Raw genomic sequence first — 17,385 nt, 5'->3', positions numbered from 1 at the left:
GCAAATGCATTCATCATGCAGAAAATTCAGTCTAAATTCCAATTGCTCATAGGTTAGCAGCAGTCACCAGTAAATCAAGCATCAAGGACTAGAAGAGAACACGTACAAGTAAAGAAACTAACAGCGTTTCATTTCCAAGTATAAATACTTTGGCCTTTGCGCAAAGTGCTTCTCAGGAACTTAATAGTCACCATTAGAATCTGTAGGAAAATTTAAAACGCATCCTGTTACAGTCTGTATATGGTTGACGTCCCCATGTATGTTCTATCAATCCCCACAATTCCTAACTAACAACTTTTAGCAATTTGTCAAATTTAACTGCAAATCACAGCTGTGACAATCAGTGACACGGTTGCGAGAAGCTGGGTGCTCCATCGAGCCACGGCATGCCCTGATGACTTCTTGCTTGTCTCATGTATCTGTGGCCTGAAAGGTTTTCACAATAAAAAGGCACAGTAAGAAATTGCAGCGCAAGAGCAGGGGTGCAGTAGAGGATAAATCAAGTGTTTCAGCTCAGGACATACTTTTGCAAGTGTTCCAGCAGACCACAGTAGAGAGTGTTGTTTGGAGCGATCATTTCGGTGACGTTGTAGCCCAGTGGATCAGCAACTTTCACATAAACCTCTTGCCCATTGTACCAATTGTCCAGCTTCTCGGCACGTATATTCCAGATGCCTACGTTGTCGAGCGACACCAGAACAGCAGTCCACCCTCCCGGGAAGACCTGATGTTGATTTGGAATGGAAAAAGAAAAGAAAAAAGAGAGAAAATTGTGTATCAGAATGACCATGAATGCATTTGTCTTCACAAGTGTAGTATGGCTTTGACACATGATGGTCAGATGATGTCTTTTACCTGTGTAGTACTGCGAGAGATGGCATCCCACTTGTTGTATGAACCCCTGCTGTTTGGCGTCCACTCACCATAGTCCATCCTGGAATTCCACAACATGACAGTGCCCATTTACATGAGTAACTACTCGCTGGTTTAAAGACTATGCAAAGTGTATCCTACAAAGAATGTTGCATACCCGACTACAAAGAATGAATAACCATCCAGATGGTAGGTCTGAACATCGGTTTCATTGTTCTGGAAGACCATCTCGAGGAAGCCCTTGTAAGAAGCATTTAGCACAGATGAAGCCATCCTTGGTGGCGCATTGCTTGGCATTGTGGGGAAGTCAGTTTTGTAGACCCCTGTAAGGTTGTGGAGATCAGCAAGCCTCAGTGGAGTCTCAGGAGGTGAGTACGACACTCTGTTTATCGTCTTTCGACGCTTCCCGTCAATGCGCAAGGGTGACTCATTCTTCAACACAAAGGTCTGCGTGATGTTGATCGAGCCGTAGCGGAATGATCCCTGTGGATTTGGACGTGCAGCACCGGAACTCACATTCATCCTGGAACAACAATGCAAGGACTCATCATGGAGACAAGTTTCAAGAGTTGATGGTAAAGAACAATCATGTTCCTAAGTTACATGAACAAAATATTATTACAGCAATGTTGTCAAGTCACCCATCAGTCACTAACCTGATAGACCTTGCCTGGTTCATGGAATAGTACTTGTCGTAGAAGTCATCTGGACCATCAGGGAGGGGGCCAGAAGCACTGCCTTTGGAGTTTGAGTACTGCAGGATTGCTACACCATTGACATCGTGCCAGCGAGCTTCGCTGCTCACAAACCTCGGGCTTGCCACGATGTAATAGTCTGTACTTGCATTTTGGTCCATGGTCACCAAGAAAGAATATGATTGTCCGACATGTATGTCGAGGTTGGTGTAATTCTGCTGATAAGTGTATGTTCCTTCAGCCTCTACGAGACGCATGTTGTGGTTCTGGATTCTGAAGTTCAGGCTGGTTGAGGTGCCAACATTGTGAACGCGGAAGCGATATGTTTTGCCTGTTTAGAGCATTGGGGTTTTGGAGTATTATACTTCATATGATAAAGAGTTCGGGAGCAGTGGTGCTAATAACTATCAGGAAGGTGTATGTTAACAATCTTGACACTGATATCCTAGTGTAGCTAGAATTTTCTAATCTTGTTTCCTTGACTCGTGCAATTTCCAAGTCACACTAAGAAATGTAATAAATCTGACCATTTTGTAACAAGGATAATATGCCATACTATTGTGCTCAGCATTAGATACACTTCATTTTCTAGTCACATTTTCGCCAAATTCTAACTCAAACAGTTCATAATTATATTCACCATACCTGGAGACATTGAATTGCTGTCGACTACAACTTGGTATGCATAACTAGCTTAAACCAGGAATATACAATAATCCAGAAAATATGAGAGTTGGGCACATATACAAGTGCAGATTCGAAGGTCATTCTTTTTTGTGATCAAAGACAAGTTACCTGGCTCAACTCCAACAATCTCATATTGAAGGCCTTCTGGAACCAGTGTGGTGTCATATCTGTAAGGGCCCTTTGCATTTATCAGAATCCCATCAGGTATCCCAAGATCCTTGCCATCATCTAGCATGTCCCTCAGTTCCTGCAAGTGACAGAGAGCACCTCTCAAGCACAAAGGCAAAGTGTTTAAGAAAATCACAGTCCATGGATCAGACAACTCATTGGATGATATACTTGTATTTATTGCTGTAAAAACATATTATTCCCTTGCCAATTATTATCGGTCTAAGGCAAGAATAAACTGGGAAATGAATTTCTAATCAATACTAGATTGATTTTCTCTATATCTTGCCAGAAGAACAATACGTATCAACTCTATATGGTATTGTGCTTCTGCCAGGAATCAAGAAAGACAGTGTCAGGGGTCAAGAACTCAGTGTTCTCTCAGACTATTTATGAAACACTGACAGACAATAAACTGAACATTTTTCGCAAAAAGAAAAAAACTAAACTGAATATTGCAACCGAAGAATCAGGACTTACCGTGTGGCTCTTGGTGTACCAATCTCCAATGAACAAGGTGATGTCGCCATCAGGCTGGTTGAAGGGGACGGGCACAACGGCGCGGTTGTTGACGGTTACAGGGCCGTAGCCGCCCGCAGCCCGCTGGAGGCCGAGAGAAGGGAAGTAGAAGAAGCTTCCGATCTGGTCTTTGAGCTGGAACTGGTAGGTCCAGTTCCATCCGGGAGGGATTGGGCAGTTGGTGCCGGCGACGCCGTCCTGCCATGAGTTCATCCTCATCTGGATGCCATCCCTGCCAGCCATACATATGAGATGAGAGCACTCCCAGTTATTCACTTGATCAGAATTGGCGCGCAATGACCTCCATATGCGCATTTAAATGTTGGAATGTGCAGAAAGGGCCCTCGAGAAGTAGCATTTTACCATCTCCAAACTTACTTATGAGTAAGCATTTCAAGTGTTGACGTGTTGTTTGTTATATGTAGAACAGCGCTTACTAGATGTGCAGGAAATACGTATTGAAAGAAAGGGCTGTACAAAACTACAGAGACAGTGAAAGAAGTTAACATTTTCTGCAACAATAAATGCATGGGCTAATGATACAGAGAATTGTCCACAGATGAGCTGAGCAAATCCATGGGAAAAAGCATAGTGATGTGCACATATGGTTATGCCATGGCATGATCGTATTAATAAGCTTATAAACGTCCCCAAATAGAGAAAGCATTTGCGTGACACAATGCCTAATAGTACCTGCGACCATGCAAATGGGACTACAGCTAAAGATGGGAATTCGTCACAGATAACAGAAACTACTAAAGATGTAGCTGTACATTTCCTTCATTCGCACGCCATGTTCACAAATTTGTGCACATTCCAACATATATATAGCTAAAGAATGGAAAAGAATTGCGATGCAGAATAAATAATTATTTTGAATCTGGGATGGTAGAATACAAACCAGGTGAGGAGGAGAGGCTCATCCAGGTTGTTTTGGACGTTCACCCTCACGTTCCAGTTGGTTGTCACGTTCAGGAGTGGCCCAGGGAACTGGTTGTTGATTGCAATCACCTGCAAAAAAAAATTTTATCATCTACTTGTAATTTTGCATCCACACCGGATATGAATAAATAAATTATGTAAAAAAATCCCTTTCTTTTTGAAGGGAGCTGCAGAAAAAATACTCCTACTTGGCATGAGTAAACGAACAAACGAATTTTATGTAAAAACAAAACCTAATTTTTCCAAGAAATTAATGCTAGAACCTCGAGAAAGAGAGGCAGTAATCCAACCCCCAAAAAGATTGATGATCTATGAAAAGTCAAGTACACATAGGGCAACTTGCTATTTTTAGGACAAGAAAATCGCGATGCCGCTACAGATTTATTTCGAGATTTAAGGCCGTCACTCTGTCTCAAATTAAGACAAAAACCCACGTAGAAATATTTATTTATTTTGCCTACAACGATAAAATAATTCCTTGAAAACAATTAAGACAAAAATCCATCAGATCAACGCCCCCCTGCAAGAGGAACCGAAGGCAGCACGACGGGATCGTGCGTTCGAGGCCGCGAAATTAGCAACACGGGGGGAAGGAGAAGGAAAACAGGCAAAGGCAGCATTTCCAACACGAGTTCCTCAAAACAACGTCAACAACGATTCAAAAGGACACCTTTTTTTTTGCTGAAGTTTCAAGAACACAAGAACATGCCCGAAGACGGAATCAACATCACACACACAGAGGGAGAGGGAGAGAGAGATCAGTTGTTGTTCCTTGCACGCGAACCTTCTGCGAGACGCCGAGCGGCGCCACCGTCATGTACCCGACCTCCCACCGCACCGGATAAGTGTCGTCGCCGGCCGCCGCCGCGGACGCCGAGGCCACGACGGCGGCGAGCGCCAGGACGGCCGCCGCGACCACCCTCGCCAACATCGGCCCTCCCGCCCGCCACCAACTCCCCTGCTCTCGTATCGCACGTACGACGTCCTGCGTCCTGCGTCCGTCTGCGCGCAGCAGGGAAGGTTTTGTTTTCCTTTCTTTCTTTCTTTCCTTCGGCGTGGGTTTTGAAGATTTTTTGTCTAAAAGGACCCCCTGCCGAACGCTATTGTCAAAAAAGACTATCTGCAGATAAAAACGTCAAAAAGGACCCCCTGACTAGTGGCGGCAGGTGCGACAGGCGACACGTGGCACCTGCCGCCACACCAGGAGGCGGCGGGCCCCGCCGCCACCGCAGGAGGCGGCCGCGCGGTGCACAACGGATTCGGCACAGTGCAACGGAACGGGTGAGGCCAGGTGGGCCACGCCGCCACTGGCTGAGGCGGCCGCTGCTGCCCATGCCGCGCCCAGGCCGACAGCAGCATCTTCACGGGAAGCGAGGCGCGGGCCCGGCCGCCACCGGCTGAGGCGGCAGCGCGCATGCGGCCCGACAGCCCTGACGACGCTGATTTCAACGGCGCTGATTTCTATGAGAGCGACCTGACGGCGCTAATTTGGACGGCCTGCTGCAGCGCGTGATTTCCGCAGATGCTTTGTAAATTGGAATCTGATTCCCGCAGCCTGCGTGATTTCCGCTTCTTGCCGACACCCGAGAGCGGTCTAGTTGCTGCGTGTGATGAGACAACGCAATGCTGGAATCCGAGGCTGCGGTAGCTGAGTGTATCTCGTTCTGCCGACAATACAGTGCTCCTCCTCTTTATATACGCACAACCGCGGCTGCGCATACACTCTCTCGAATATCTCTCCTTGCCTTCACTGCCTCTCTACTCTGTCTAAGTCTAGAAGAATACACAGAAGGAAATACTTGGTAGCTACTTTCACTCGTGATTTTGGCCGATTTAGAGTTGGTTTTCGAAGATGGTGAAGTTGAAGAAAAGATAGATTAAGGTAAGATCTATCCATTTTTGTTGGTTTTGTTTGCATGCATGATGTTTTAGTTCTGTTTGATTAGTTCCTAAGTGTGTACTCTATGTTGTTTTAGGCATTATTTCAGCACTTGGAGGAGTCATTTGGAGTTTCTGGAGTAGGATTTGCCGTGCTAAGTGAAGTACGAAGGGGGAGATCAAGGTATGAGCTTTGCAATACATGGATTTTTTTGTGATGCACGGTGGTAATTAGTTAGTCATTTAGCTCGTCATTAGCTATGTGATGTTAGTGCTTAGATGTTCGGAAAAAATTCAAACGACGGATACAACATTTAAACTATTTTTTTGATAAGAGTAGGTTGAAGATGTTGTATCAATGTTAGTTGCATACATTTGTATTGACATGCGAGAAGCTCTTAATACGGTAATTAAGAAAAAATTACACTGTAATTTTTCATTGCATGTGGTATGATATTTCATGTGGTATGTTTATTAATAAGTCTATGGTTAGGAAATCGTAGGTCTACTTTGTTATGTCACAATAATCTAAATTTTATATGTTAAGATTAGGTGGTAATGTACTTAATGATAAATGTAATTAGGTAAAATAATTCATCTTAGTAGCAAACAAGGAAGAGATGACGTGATTGAATAAATTGTGTTACCATCTTCGCTATCCCTTTTGAGATGATGACCACATACATGCAAGTGTTATTTTCATACTTTTGATAGCAGAAAGAAAAATCCGTGTGTAATATTGATGTTCATGTGATAATAGGTTGATTCTGTTCATATTTTACTGGTGACGGATATTTATTCGAACTATTTGGACGCTTAATTGCATTTGCAAGCACATCCATATTGGACCTAAGGTATAAAATGACGCCGTAATTTTGTTAATATTTTTTATATTGATGTACTGTCATGCCGCTGCAAATATTATTATTTGTAAATAAATGAAATTTATCGTATGATATGAAAAACATTATATCATGCCGGAAGAAATTAGATATTTTACTCATATGATATTTAAATGTTATTATCGTAATATTATGTTTAGTGGTTGTTTGGATAGCGAGTACTTACCCTCAGTTTTGTCATAACCTGTTGTAAGGAAATTATGTAGAAAACCATATTTTACGAAAAGTCGTTTTTCCAGAAGCTAAGTTTTTGCATGTTACGAGAACTATTTTAGGATATTTTTGGGGTAGTTAGAGAAAAGCAAACAGAGTTTTAGTTTGTTACGCTCATAGACAAATTTGAGAAAAATAGATCTTTAAATACCCGTTAACCAAACAACCCCTTAAAGTCTAAGCAAATGATTCTAAAAACAAACCGAATATTTATAACGAAAATACGGTTATTATTTTAGTCATAAGATATGTAAATGTTGTCATCGTTACTAAATGTTCAGTTACTAATTATTTGAAATGTAAACATGTATGTTGGTTAGGTACTATGGAAAATTTAGTAGTGTACTATGGGAACGTCTTACGCGACGGTCCATGCGGGGTGGATGTGTCCTTCTGTGAGTCGACTACAGTAGTGGTGAGAGACATGGTCAACGTGGGTTACGCAGCTGTTAGAAGGTGCATCCGAGCGGTGTTTGGCCCAGTGATGCAGGAAAAAAAATGACAATGGAGGCCTTCGTCGTTGACGGAGGAAATGATGGGACAGTTGCCCGTTGGGGTTTGCGGCCTGTCACAGGTGATCGGTCGTGGGGGTCGTACATGAGGTTTGCAAGCAATCCCAATAACTCAATGTATGGTCAGCCGATGGTGTATGTGGAGTTCATTTCAGTCACTGATGTTGCCGGATGCAGTAGCAGGGGTGGTGAGGTCGAGTTGGCCATCACATCAGCCCCTAGCATCGGCCCATCGGAACCGACGGGCGGCCAGCCTGTGTATGACACAGGATATTGGTCGGCGGCCGTTGACATGAGCGAACACGTGGAGGGATTGCCGGAGGCGCTAGATGATGATGATCATTCTTCTGCGTCTTCGGAGTCAAGCGGAGAAGAAGATGTTCCTCCTCAGAGGGCGGTCGCGGCGGCACTGCAACCTGGGTTTTTACAGGATATGAGCATCACCAACGAATTTCACTCTGCTTCTGGCCTAGGAGCGGGAAGCCTGGAGGTTGGGCAAGTTTTCCCAGATAAGAAGTCTGCTTACCAGGCAATGGGTAGCTATGCAATCGGCATCCACCGCCAGCATAGAGTGAAGCAGTCTGATAAAAAAGAGTTGAAGGTCATATGCATCCACACCGCGAAAGGTTGCCGCGGAAGAGTTCTCGCTAGACTGAAGCCTGGGGTATGTCAGTCATGGCATATCACAAAAATAGTGGAGCATACCTGTGAGCAAACTGGGACTCTTTCAGATCACTGCAATGTGACAGCAAAATTTGTGGCACAGACGATGGAAACAATTGTGCAGGGAAGTCTCAACATTAGTGTTAGGGCTCTGCAAAAAGATGCAGAGGATCTAATTGGATTCCCTGTTAGCTACAGCAAGGCTAGGCATGCGAAGGAAAATATATTCAAGAACTTGTATGGTACCTATGAGGAGGCATATTCTTATGCCCCTAGAATGCTTCATCAAATAGCAAGTGCTAATAGGGGGACTCAAGTTTGGCGGAGAGAACGTCCAAACCCAATGAACCCGGGTGAGCTAATCCTGGACCGCTTATTCTGGGCATTCGCCCAGACTATACAAGCCTTCAGGCACTGTCGCCCGGTATTATCTGTTGATGGTACCTTTCTCACTGGAAAGTACAAGGGCACATTATTGGTGGCGATTGCAGCGGATGCAAATAATCAGCTTCTTCCTATTGCATATGCATTGGTCGAGAGCGAGAACAAGATAGCTGGTTGTGGTTCCTGAGCTGCGTGAAGATTGGTGTCGTGAAAGAGCGTAAAGGTGTTTGCATCATTTCTGATCGCAACACTGGATTATTAAGCGCTCTTGAAATAATTAAGGCGTCGGAAGAAGAGTGGGGCTGGCCCGATCTAGAGGGAAGGTGGTGCATGAGGCATTTGGCAGCAAAATTTTACTCCAAATTCAAAAACAAGGATTGGTTCAAGTTATTCAAGAGGATGTGCATGCAAAAAACTGTAGCCAAAATGAATGCGATATGGGCAGGTATCAATGGTGAGATCGACCGCGCGGCCTTGCCGCAGAGAGAAGACCGGAGGGGTCGTAGGACGGCCATAAATTTGAGCCAGTGGATCACCGAGAATTGCCCTCATTTGGAGAAGTGGGCACAAGCTCACGACACTGGGGCTCGGTATGGAATAATGACCAGCAACATGTCAGAGGTGTACAATGATGTTCTTAAAGGGGTGCGAGCACTGCCTATCACAGCCCTAATTGAAGAAACTTGGAACCGGACCCTGTCATACTTTGCAGACAGGGTCACCGTCGCCAAAGCACAAGTTGAATTGAACAAGCCATGGTCCGAGAAGATGCAAAGACATCTGGACGAGAAAGCAAAGAAGTCCCAAAGTCATGGCTGCAGGAAAGTGGACACACTTAGGAATAAGTGGGAGGTCAATGTGCGAGCCAAGTACGTTAAGGGTCACCACAGAGGATCAAAAAAGCAAGCTGTCACCCTTGGCTCAACCTCCTGTGAGTGCACTTGTAACAAGCCCAAGCTTGAGGGCTACCCTTGCAGTCATGTGCTCCGGGCGGCTGCTGTTCAAAAAATCAGCGTCGAGCCATACATATCGCCGTACTTTAACATGTACAATCTGTACAACACTTGGAACGGTGAGTTCTGGGCTTGGGGCATTGATATGAACTACAAAATGTTGTGGCCAGATGGGCCGAAATGGGTTCCGAACACCGACTTGATGAGAACCGCAAAGGGATGACGTCAGTCTAGGCGTCATCGCAATGACATGGACCATAGCCAGATGGGAGAACCAAGGCGATGCCGCGTTTGCAGGTGTCCTGGACATTCACGCAAAGACTGCCCGTATCGAGCCAACAACAACGCATGATGTTGATATATATGTACTCGCCATGTCTATTTATATTTGTACTCGTTATGTGTACTTATATTGAATTTAAATTCATTCTCTTTGTATTATTGTACTCCTGATGTTAACTTCAGATAATTAATGTAAATCGTATCTCTTTGTATTTTTTAAGTTAATTTAGATTTGCATTTGTATTTCTGTCTTCCTCGTAATTTATATTTGTATGTTTGTGTGCAGGTTATGGGTGAAGTGCCAGTGCTTTTGCAGGGGCCCCATGATGCCGGGCACCGTTGCCACCTATTTTTGAAACCAAATACTAAGCATGATTATCGGCCTTTCAGACTTCGAACCATAAAGAAAACATGGCCGATACACAATCATTTCCTTGCTCACCTTGACGCTTATGGATTACAAGGTTTTGCTAGGCTCACATCATGCGACGACCAAGTACGTTCGGACCCATCCCTTTTGACATCCCTCGTTGACCGGTGGAGACCTGAAACCCACACCTTTCACTTTCGTTTTGGGGAGCTTGCACCTACACTGAAAGATGTTTCTATGATCACTGCTCTACCAATTAGAGGTGAGCCGGTAGTCTCTCCACGAGTGTCTCCATCTTTGGCATTAGATATAGCAGCCCGTCTTGGGATGGAAATGCCAGAATCACAACGTTCTGGTAACCCTCGGGGCATCCCACTCGTCTGGCTTCGTGATAACTTTCTTAATTTATCTAGCTTCGCCAATGAGGAGACGAGAAAAAGACATCTGTTTGCATATTTGTTGTGGCTCCTCGGGAATCTATTTCCAAATTCACATGGGGACGTTGCTGTCCCTGGTCTCATCTACATTGCAGAGAATATGGTAGATGAACCTTTACCCGAGCAGCCAAAATACAACTTCGGTTCTGCCATGCTATCTCATACATACAGAGGCTTGTGTGATGCCACGCAAAAAACCTCTTTCGCACAAAAAGCTCCATTACTTTGTGTCGCCTATGAGTTTCTACAGTTGTGGTCCTGGGAATACCTCCCTGTAGGACGACCTCGTATAGTACAACCCATATACCCATATGACTTTGGCGAGGGTGCTAGCGCAACTATGGCCACCAGGTGGACAAAGGCACGGAAACGTTGGTCTCCAGATATTGCGAAAAATTGTTACCCTATGTACCACCAGCAGTTTGAGATACTTGATGAGGCAGAAGTCACATGGAACCCGTGGACTCAGGACCAGCTAAAAATGGTCTTTGATGCTCGACACTTCACACCAGGCATGTTGACCGATAGTGCATTCTGGCTGACTCGCTGCAACTTATTGTTCCTGTGGTGTGTTGAACCTTACAACCCAGAGCGTGTAATGAGACAGTTCGGTCTCTATCAAGAAATTCCACCACCTTTTCCCAGACGTATCAATGAGGAAACACATAAGTAAGATGTGACATCCCTAAATAGTTAGTGTCATTTTTAATTTACTAAACTCACACTTTGTTACATAATTTGCAGGCTAACCAATATGGGCAGGGGTTGGAGTTTATACGATTGGAGGGAAGAGAATAGTGAATGGGTACACAAGTGGACAAATGAAGCGCTAGCAGATATAGTGCGTCAACTTAGGTATATTTTATGTACATTATTTTTTTACGATGATCATACGATGCGTGAAGATGCCTTGCTTTCATCACAACGGTTTATGTAATTATTTAATTTTGCAGGCCGTACGATGGAAGTACAGATCAAGCGTACAAGCAGTGGTACTGCATGAACACACGTGCTAGCCTGGCCAGTCAGCCAGCTACTATACCAACACATCTCACACAAAAGGAGCAGGCGCGGAGACATGTTGAGCTGCATGCAGCTTACTATCGTGACCACCTGGTAATCACTTGTAACTTTTTTAGGTCCATCATTTCATAATCATTGGAACTAAATAACATCCAAATATTGTTCAGCTTGAAAATGTCAACGAAGTAGGGCAGATGGCTACGGATAGCATGCCGGCCCAGGGCCCATATCGCAAGACATTCCAGAAACTTTTGCAACAATTCGTGGCAAAGAAGTTCAGATGCGGTAGAGGCGACGACGTTGCCACTGGAGCATACATGCCGGTAGCGAGGTCAGCCAGACCGAGTGCGGCACCGTCGTCCAGACCGAGCGAGGCGCGTACGAGCCATGAGGAATGGGGGGAGGGTCCGAGTACTAGAACGACATTGCCACGCCATGACTCATCTCTGCCACTGCATCGCTCTTCTTCGATGCAGCTTCGTCAGGGGCAAACATCTCAGGACCATGGCACGGGCTTGGATTCGATGCCCGAGCAGTTTCTTTCCCCTAACCCATATGCGTACACAGGATATGATGCATACACCCAAGGTGAGGGATCTCAGCCGTTTCTCTCCACGCGAGGGATCCCCATGCCCGAGGAGACTCGTGTACCAGATTTAAACCAGCACCAAGTACAATGGCCAGACAGTATAGGAGAGGGATATGCTCAGGTAGTCATGTTTACATTTCAATGCATTTACAATGATATCATATATTATCCTCTAACAGTTTGTTTAAAATGTTTCTATGTGCAGGACACACCTGATGTTAATTGGGGCGATGAGAACACCCAACGCGGCGTCAACACAGGCCTCCGAGGAGCATCACATGATCATGGCGTCAACACAGGCCTCCGGGGAGCATCACATGATCTTGGCGACACGGTTACATCATTAGTTACAGAGTTCTTCGGAGGGGATGTTATTGGCCCATCTTTTATCCCCCCGGAGTCACAACCATACGCCTACAATTACGCTTCAGGTTCGCAACAAGGATTCGCGACTCCACCACCTACGCAGGACTCGCAGACACATGAAGCCAAAGTGTAGTACGGCCGCGGTCTTCGTGTGACCCGGCCACCTAATCGCTTGTCGCCTTCCGGTCGTAAGGAAAGGCCAGGTGGTCGTCGTTAAGTAGGGTGATTCATCTATGCACGTGCGCGACCCATTGTATCTATATATGTGTGTATCAGACTTCTCGATTTGAACATCTATGTTTGCTGAAATAAAAATGCACCAGTCAACGCTTTCCCCTCAATATTTTCAGGCAACGCTTTCCCCTCAATATTTTCCCGCCAACGCTTTCCCTCCATATGTTCCGCCACCCGTTTCCCGCCAACCCCTTCCCGCCATATCTTCCCGCCACTCGTTTCCCGCCATATGTTCCCGCCAACCCTTTCCCGCCATACTGCACTCGTTCTTTCCCGCCATTTTCTCCTCTCTACCTATAAAACCCCATTCAGACGGAGGTGGATAAGCATTCGAGTGTAGTGTAGTCGAGATGTCCCATTATCCTTTCGATCGTAGTTTTCACCCTGGGATGAGCAGGACTCTTCTGAGGCTAGCTACCGATTTCAGGATGGACAGTAGGATAGTTCCATGGGACGAACTCACCGGTAGTGACACCATAATGAATGAGTTGGCTCACCAATTACGTAGGTCTGGGTGGCCTGAAAGGACCTATGAGGAGGTACGTAAAGAACTTCTTAGGTTGCATGCAAGGTGGAAGAATGTAGTGGAGCCGAAGAGTGAAACTTTCAGAAGGACTGCAGAAATGCATCCATTTTTATGGACTGAGGAGAGCGAGGATGAAGATGATATCTTCATGCCGCCGCTTCCGGGTGCTGCATCATCAAAGGGCAAGAGTTCTGCATCGTCTAAGGGCAAGAGTACTGCATCCTCGAAGAGCAAGAGTTCTGCATCGTCCAAGGGTAAGAGTTCTACATCCTCGAAGGGCAAGAGTTCTGCATCGATGGAGGATGACGATGATGCCTTCATGTAGTTTTATTCCAGTTCTACCGTTTAATTCGGATGTACTTGCATTATTAGTTTGTACTCTGTTATTGTAGGGCATTATGTTCTATCTTAATTTTATTTTGTAGTTGTTGCACGATGTTCGATATTAGTGGAGGGAAAGAAAATGCCACTACTTTATTCTTAAACTATATTTTTTTTCCATTACGACACGGCACAACTGAAAATAAGATACATTGTAGGAATATACCTACATTTAACTCCTGAAATAAAGCTACATTAAAGTGCAGAAATAAAGATACAAATGATTGCGGAATTTTAAATACTACCACAGGAATCTACTGAGTCCAGCGTGGATATTTTCCTTTTCCATCGCCAGCTTCTTCTGCTGCCTTGGCCTGACGAGCCCTTTCTTTCTTTCTCTGCCTCTCTGCCTCACGAGCCTCCTTTCGCTGTCGTTCCTGCTCCTCCATGCGACGAGCCTCTTCCCTGTTTTTCTTTCCCATTTCCTCAAAAAAACGGTGTTGCTCCGCATAGTATTCTTTTAACTCTCTCTCTTGCTCTGCTTTCTCCTCAGCTTCCGCCTTCTCGCGTCGCTCTTCCGCAAATAAACTATTCCACGCACGGCGACTTCTTTCACGAATCTCAGTCACTGCCCAAGCCGGCTTCTCCGTGTCAATCCAATGATAGTACATGCACAGAGGCGGAGGAGACTACAACAAGAAACAAGAATGTTACTAAAGAATCAATGAAAATACCAACAATATCTATTCGTGATGGTTAAAGCATACCGGAGGCTTGTCGTACTCTGAAATAGCTACGGCAGGATCTTCCTCATAATTGGCGCACATGAAAAACTTCATGCCCAACCAATCTGAAAAATCCGTCACCTCCTTCACCTTGCAAAGATCGCCACACCAACATCGCAGGACTGCCACCCCAGGAGGCAAACTTGCGTTCTTCATTTTCCTCGGCCTAATGCTTTGATCCGAGCAAGGCAAACTCATACCGACTGAAAAAAATTGTGTTATACACTTTGCGCAGTGGCGATTTCAAGGATGGCTGGACGAGAGCCTCGGTGTCTCCTTTTATAAGCCCAGACGATAAATAATGGCGAGAAAATTAAGCAGTAAATTTTAGGATCCCTGTAGTGTCGGCGCAATAGCTTCCCGCAGTATTGGATTCCCGCAGCGAGTGACTGATGCCGTCGCATCCTCTCAAGCAATAGCCAGAGCGATTCTCACAGTGCGGTCCTATCCGCTGAGGCAAAAGAAGCTAAAGCAAGACTGTTTCTTGGGCGAAAGAAGCATCAGCGTGCATTTTCCCGCTCGTGGGAATCACTGCCGTCAGGGTCGCTGTTGCACACGGGAATCAGCGCCATCTGCAATAGGAAAATCAGCGCCGTCCAAATTAGCGCCGTCAGGTCGCTGTCATAGAAATCAGCGCCGTTGAAATCAGCGCCGTCAGGGCTGTCGGGCCGCATGCGCGCTGCCGCCTCACCCGGTGGCGGCCGGGCCCGCGCCTCGCTTCCCGTGAAGATGCTGCTGTCGGCCTGGGCGCGGCATGGGCAGCAGCGGCCGCCTCAGCCAGTGGCGGCGTGGCCCACCTGGCCTCACCCGTTCCGTTGCACTGTGCCGAATCCGTTGTGCACCGCGCGGCCGCCTCCTGCGGTGGCGGCGGGGCCCGCCGCCTCCTGGTGTGGCGGCAGGTGCCACGTGTCGCCTGCCGCACCTGCCGCCACTAGTCAGGGGGTCCTTTTTGACGTTTTTATCTGCAGATAGTCCTTTTTGACAATAGCGTTCGGCAGGGGGTCCTTTTGGACAAAAAATCGGTTTTGAAAGGAAAAGAGAGAGGAGGAGAGAGAAGCAGCGGCAGCAGCCTTTTCCAGAGAGGGAGAGCGGAGAGAGAGATGTGTAGAGGATCCATTCCCATACTATTAAAATGGGAGTTTCCAATCGTGCGCTTTTAATGCATTTCCATGAGCAAATAAATTAGCAGATACAGTCGTTGATCTGGCGGTGCTTCACAAGGAAACCCTTTTTTTATTTTTGATTATCTATATCTATATTTATATCAATATAAAAAGACCTAATGGGGCAGATCCAAACCATCTCTACCGTCAAATCATGTGATCTAGCGGTTCAAATCGCTTCAATGTTGAGCACGAAACACGTTTAACACTCTTATTACTCACCACCATGAATGGTTATAAACATGTTTAGACTCAACGCTATCCCATGAAATCTGCCATGTAATTAATATCTTACCATTCCCGTGAAGAAAGCAATTAATATTTTACCAAATATCAATGTGCCATAAATATACCTTACCTAATATAACGTGCCACTAATATCCTATCTAATACGTGCATTGCACGTACATTATTACTAGTTAAAAGAAAACAACAACAAAGAGATTCATAGGGCGTATTTTAGCGACTGCATTCACAAAGAAAATCGAGAGGAAAGAGAAATACTAGTGCGTATTCCAAATTGGTTGCTGGTAAGATGCACACAAATATTGTGCACCGCCATATCCCAGATTTACAAATGTTAGCGGTAGGTTAATTGAGCCTAATTCTAAAAATTCTAAGAAAAATATATATTCTAAACCTTGCTTGTTTAACTTATGTAACATAAATGATGGGGAATGTACGGATTGAAGTTATTCCCTCCGTCCCATAATATAAGAGCGTTTTTAACACTAAAACGCTCTTATATTATGGGACGGAGGGAGTACGTGTAAGAGGTGGTTGATGAAAGGGAGAGAAAATGTGACTGACTGTCTGATATGGCCCTATTAAAAACCATGCTCAATATACGCATGGAGGATTTTTTGAATGGTGAGGACGGTGAAGGAGAAGTGATACACATGGGGAACTGCTTTTTGGCGGTCCAGGGGAAGTATAGTGTGAAGTAGAGTGGGCGTTATGGCAAAAATGAGATGGACGTCATCCGATTTTAAAGGAGAGGGAGCCAGCAAGAAATGTCCAGCTGCGATGGGAAACTGAGCGGGAAGGAGGGTCCAATAGAAAAATGAAAGAGTGCATCGTGGGGTGAGGTTTTGTGTTGGGACCGCGCGTTGGAAATAATATGATGGATAATCCGAATAACCACATTTCTCACCCATATATAGGCTATATTTGGGAGAGTCTGGACTATCCAGAAGGTTGAATTTTGAGGAGCTCGTTGGACCCCGTTTTATGTCCGAACACGCCTGGACCTATGAGAGAGAAATGAACTTCGTCTTTGAGTACGACTTTAATCATATGTTTGATTGATATATATGACTATTATAGTCCGTAGCAGCGCACGAGTGTTTTACTAGTAATTGTTCTATTGCATTACATTTTGGAGAAAAATTATAGTAACTCAAACTTCTTGTTACAATTTATTTGTATTTCTTGTGTAATGTCAGATACTCTTTGATGCAAATATTTCCGGTTTCTAATCACACGTGATTCGACACACAGTGTTTTCTCCATTCCAGTTTTCCAGCAATCAAAGCAACAACAATGTCAGGTTGAAGTCATGTCCGAGGCCAACAACGTAGCTACAATGTAGAACAATGCCAAATATTAATATTGTACTTATAGTCTACAAAGGATCAGCCCACCCTGGTTGCCCGGGGTCTGTCGCCCGACGCCCGTGAATCAAAGAGGCCCTAAGGTGGGACGCAATGAGTTTAGAGGGGTACGAACGAAGAGGTTGGGGTGTGTGTGTGGGTGGTGGTGGGGGGGAGGGGATTGAGTGGGTGGGTGCAAAAGTACTATGATATGTTTTCGACCATCGTCTCTCTATGGGACAGAGTTGATGAAATTTCATGGTGCTTATAAGAAAAACAGTTTATGTTCAAAAAGGATGAAAATACAT

General features: G+C 45.2%; 2 protein-coding genes across 2 annotated transcripts; one reads left to right on the top strand and one right to left on the bottom strand.

Annotated features, from left to right (window-relative positions):
- Positions 1 to 109: 109 nt before the first annotated feature.
- On the bottom strand, positions 110 to 4,918 carry LOC123147370 (monocopper oxidase-like protein SKU5). The gene is made up of 9 exons (XM_044566607.1): positions 4,669 to 4,918; positions 3,844 to 3,953; positions 2,904 to 3,174; positions 2,364 to 2,502; positions 1,530 to 1,899; positions 1,031 to 1,396; positions 856 to 934; positions 525 to 724; positions 110 to 426 (listed from the first exon to the last, which is right to left on the bottom strand). The coding sequence occupies exons 1-9, from the start codon at positions 4,813 to 4,815 to the stop codon at positions 315 to 317; spliced, it is 1,794 nt and encodes a 597-aa protein (XP_044422542.1). The 5' UTR covers positions 4,816 to 4,918; the 3' UTR covers positions 110 to 314.
- Positions 4,919 to 10,818: 5,900 nt separating this feature from the next.
- LOC123153373 (uncharacterized) lies at positions 10,819 to 12,589 on the top strand. The gene is made up of 5 exons (XM_044572525.1): positions 10,819 to 11,045; positions 11,223 to 11,333; positions 11,432 to 11,594; positions 11,669 to 12,211; positions 12,296 to 12,589. The coding sequence occupies exons 1-5, from the start codon at positions 10,819 to 10,821 to the stop codon at positions 12,587 to 12,589; spliced, it is 1,338 nt and encodes a 445-aa protein (XP_044428460.1).
- Positions 12,590 to 17,385: the final 4,796 nt, after the last annotated feature.

The sequence above is a fragment of the Triticum aestivum genome, chromosome 7A (assembly GCF_018294505.1).
Source record: "Triticum aestivum cultivar Chinese Spring chromosome 7A, IWGSC CS RefSeq v2.1, whole genome shotgun sequence".
In the NCBI taxonomy this organism is placed as follows: Eukaryota; Viridiplantae; Streptophyta; class Magnoliopsida; order Poales; family Poaceae; genus Triticum; species Triticum aestivum.
This window is presented reverse-complemented; position numbering and strand designations above follow the sequence as displayed.

What these genes read in the sequence shown, in the direction of transcription:
- LOC123147370 (XM_044566607.1), bottom strand. Translation starts at nt 4,815, where the DNA reads ATGTTGGCGAGGGTGGTCGCGGCGGCCGTCCTGGCGCTCGCCGCCGTC. An exon ending in GAGCCTCTCCTCCTCACCTG is followed by an intron (nt 3,175 to 3,843) that starts GTTTGTATTCTA and finishes TATGGCTGGCAG; the next exon opens with GGATGGCATCCAGATGAGGA. An exon ending in GATTGTTGGAGTTGAGCCAG is followed by an intron (nt 1,900 to 2,363) that starts GTAACTTGTCTT and finishes TGCTCTAAACAG; the next exon opens with GCAAAACATATCGCTTCCGC.
- LOC123153373 (XM_044572525.1), top strand. Translation starts at nt 10,819, where the DNA reads ATGGCCACCAGGTGGACAAAGGCACGGAAACGTTGGTCTCCAGATATT. An exon ending in TGCAACTTATTGTTCCTGTG is followed by an intron (nt 11,046 to 11,222) that starts GTGTGTTGAACC and finishes CATAATTTGCAG; the next exon opens with GCTAACCAATATGGGCAGGG. An exon ending in GATATAGTGCGTCAACTTAG is followed by an intron (nt 11,334 to 11,431) that starts GTATATTTTATG and finishes TTAATTTTGCAG; the next exon opens with GCCGTACGATGGAAGTACAG.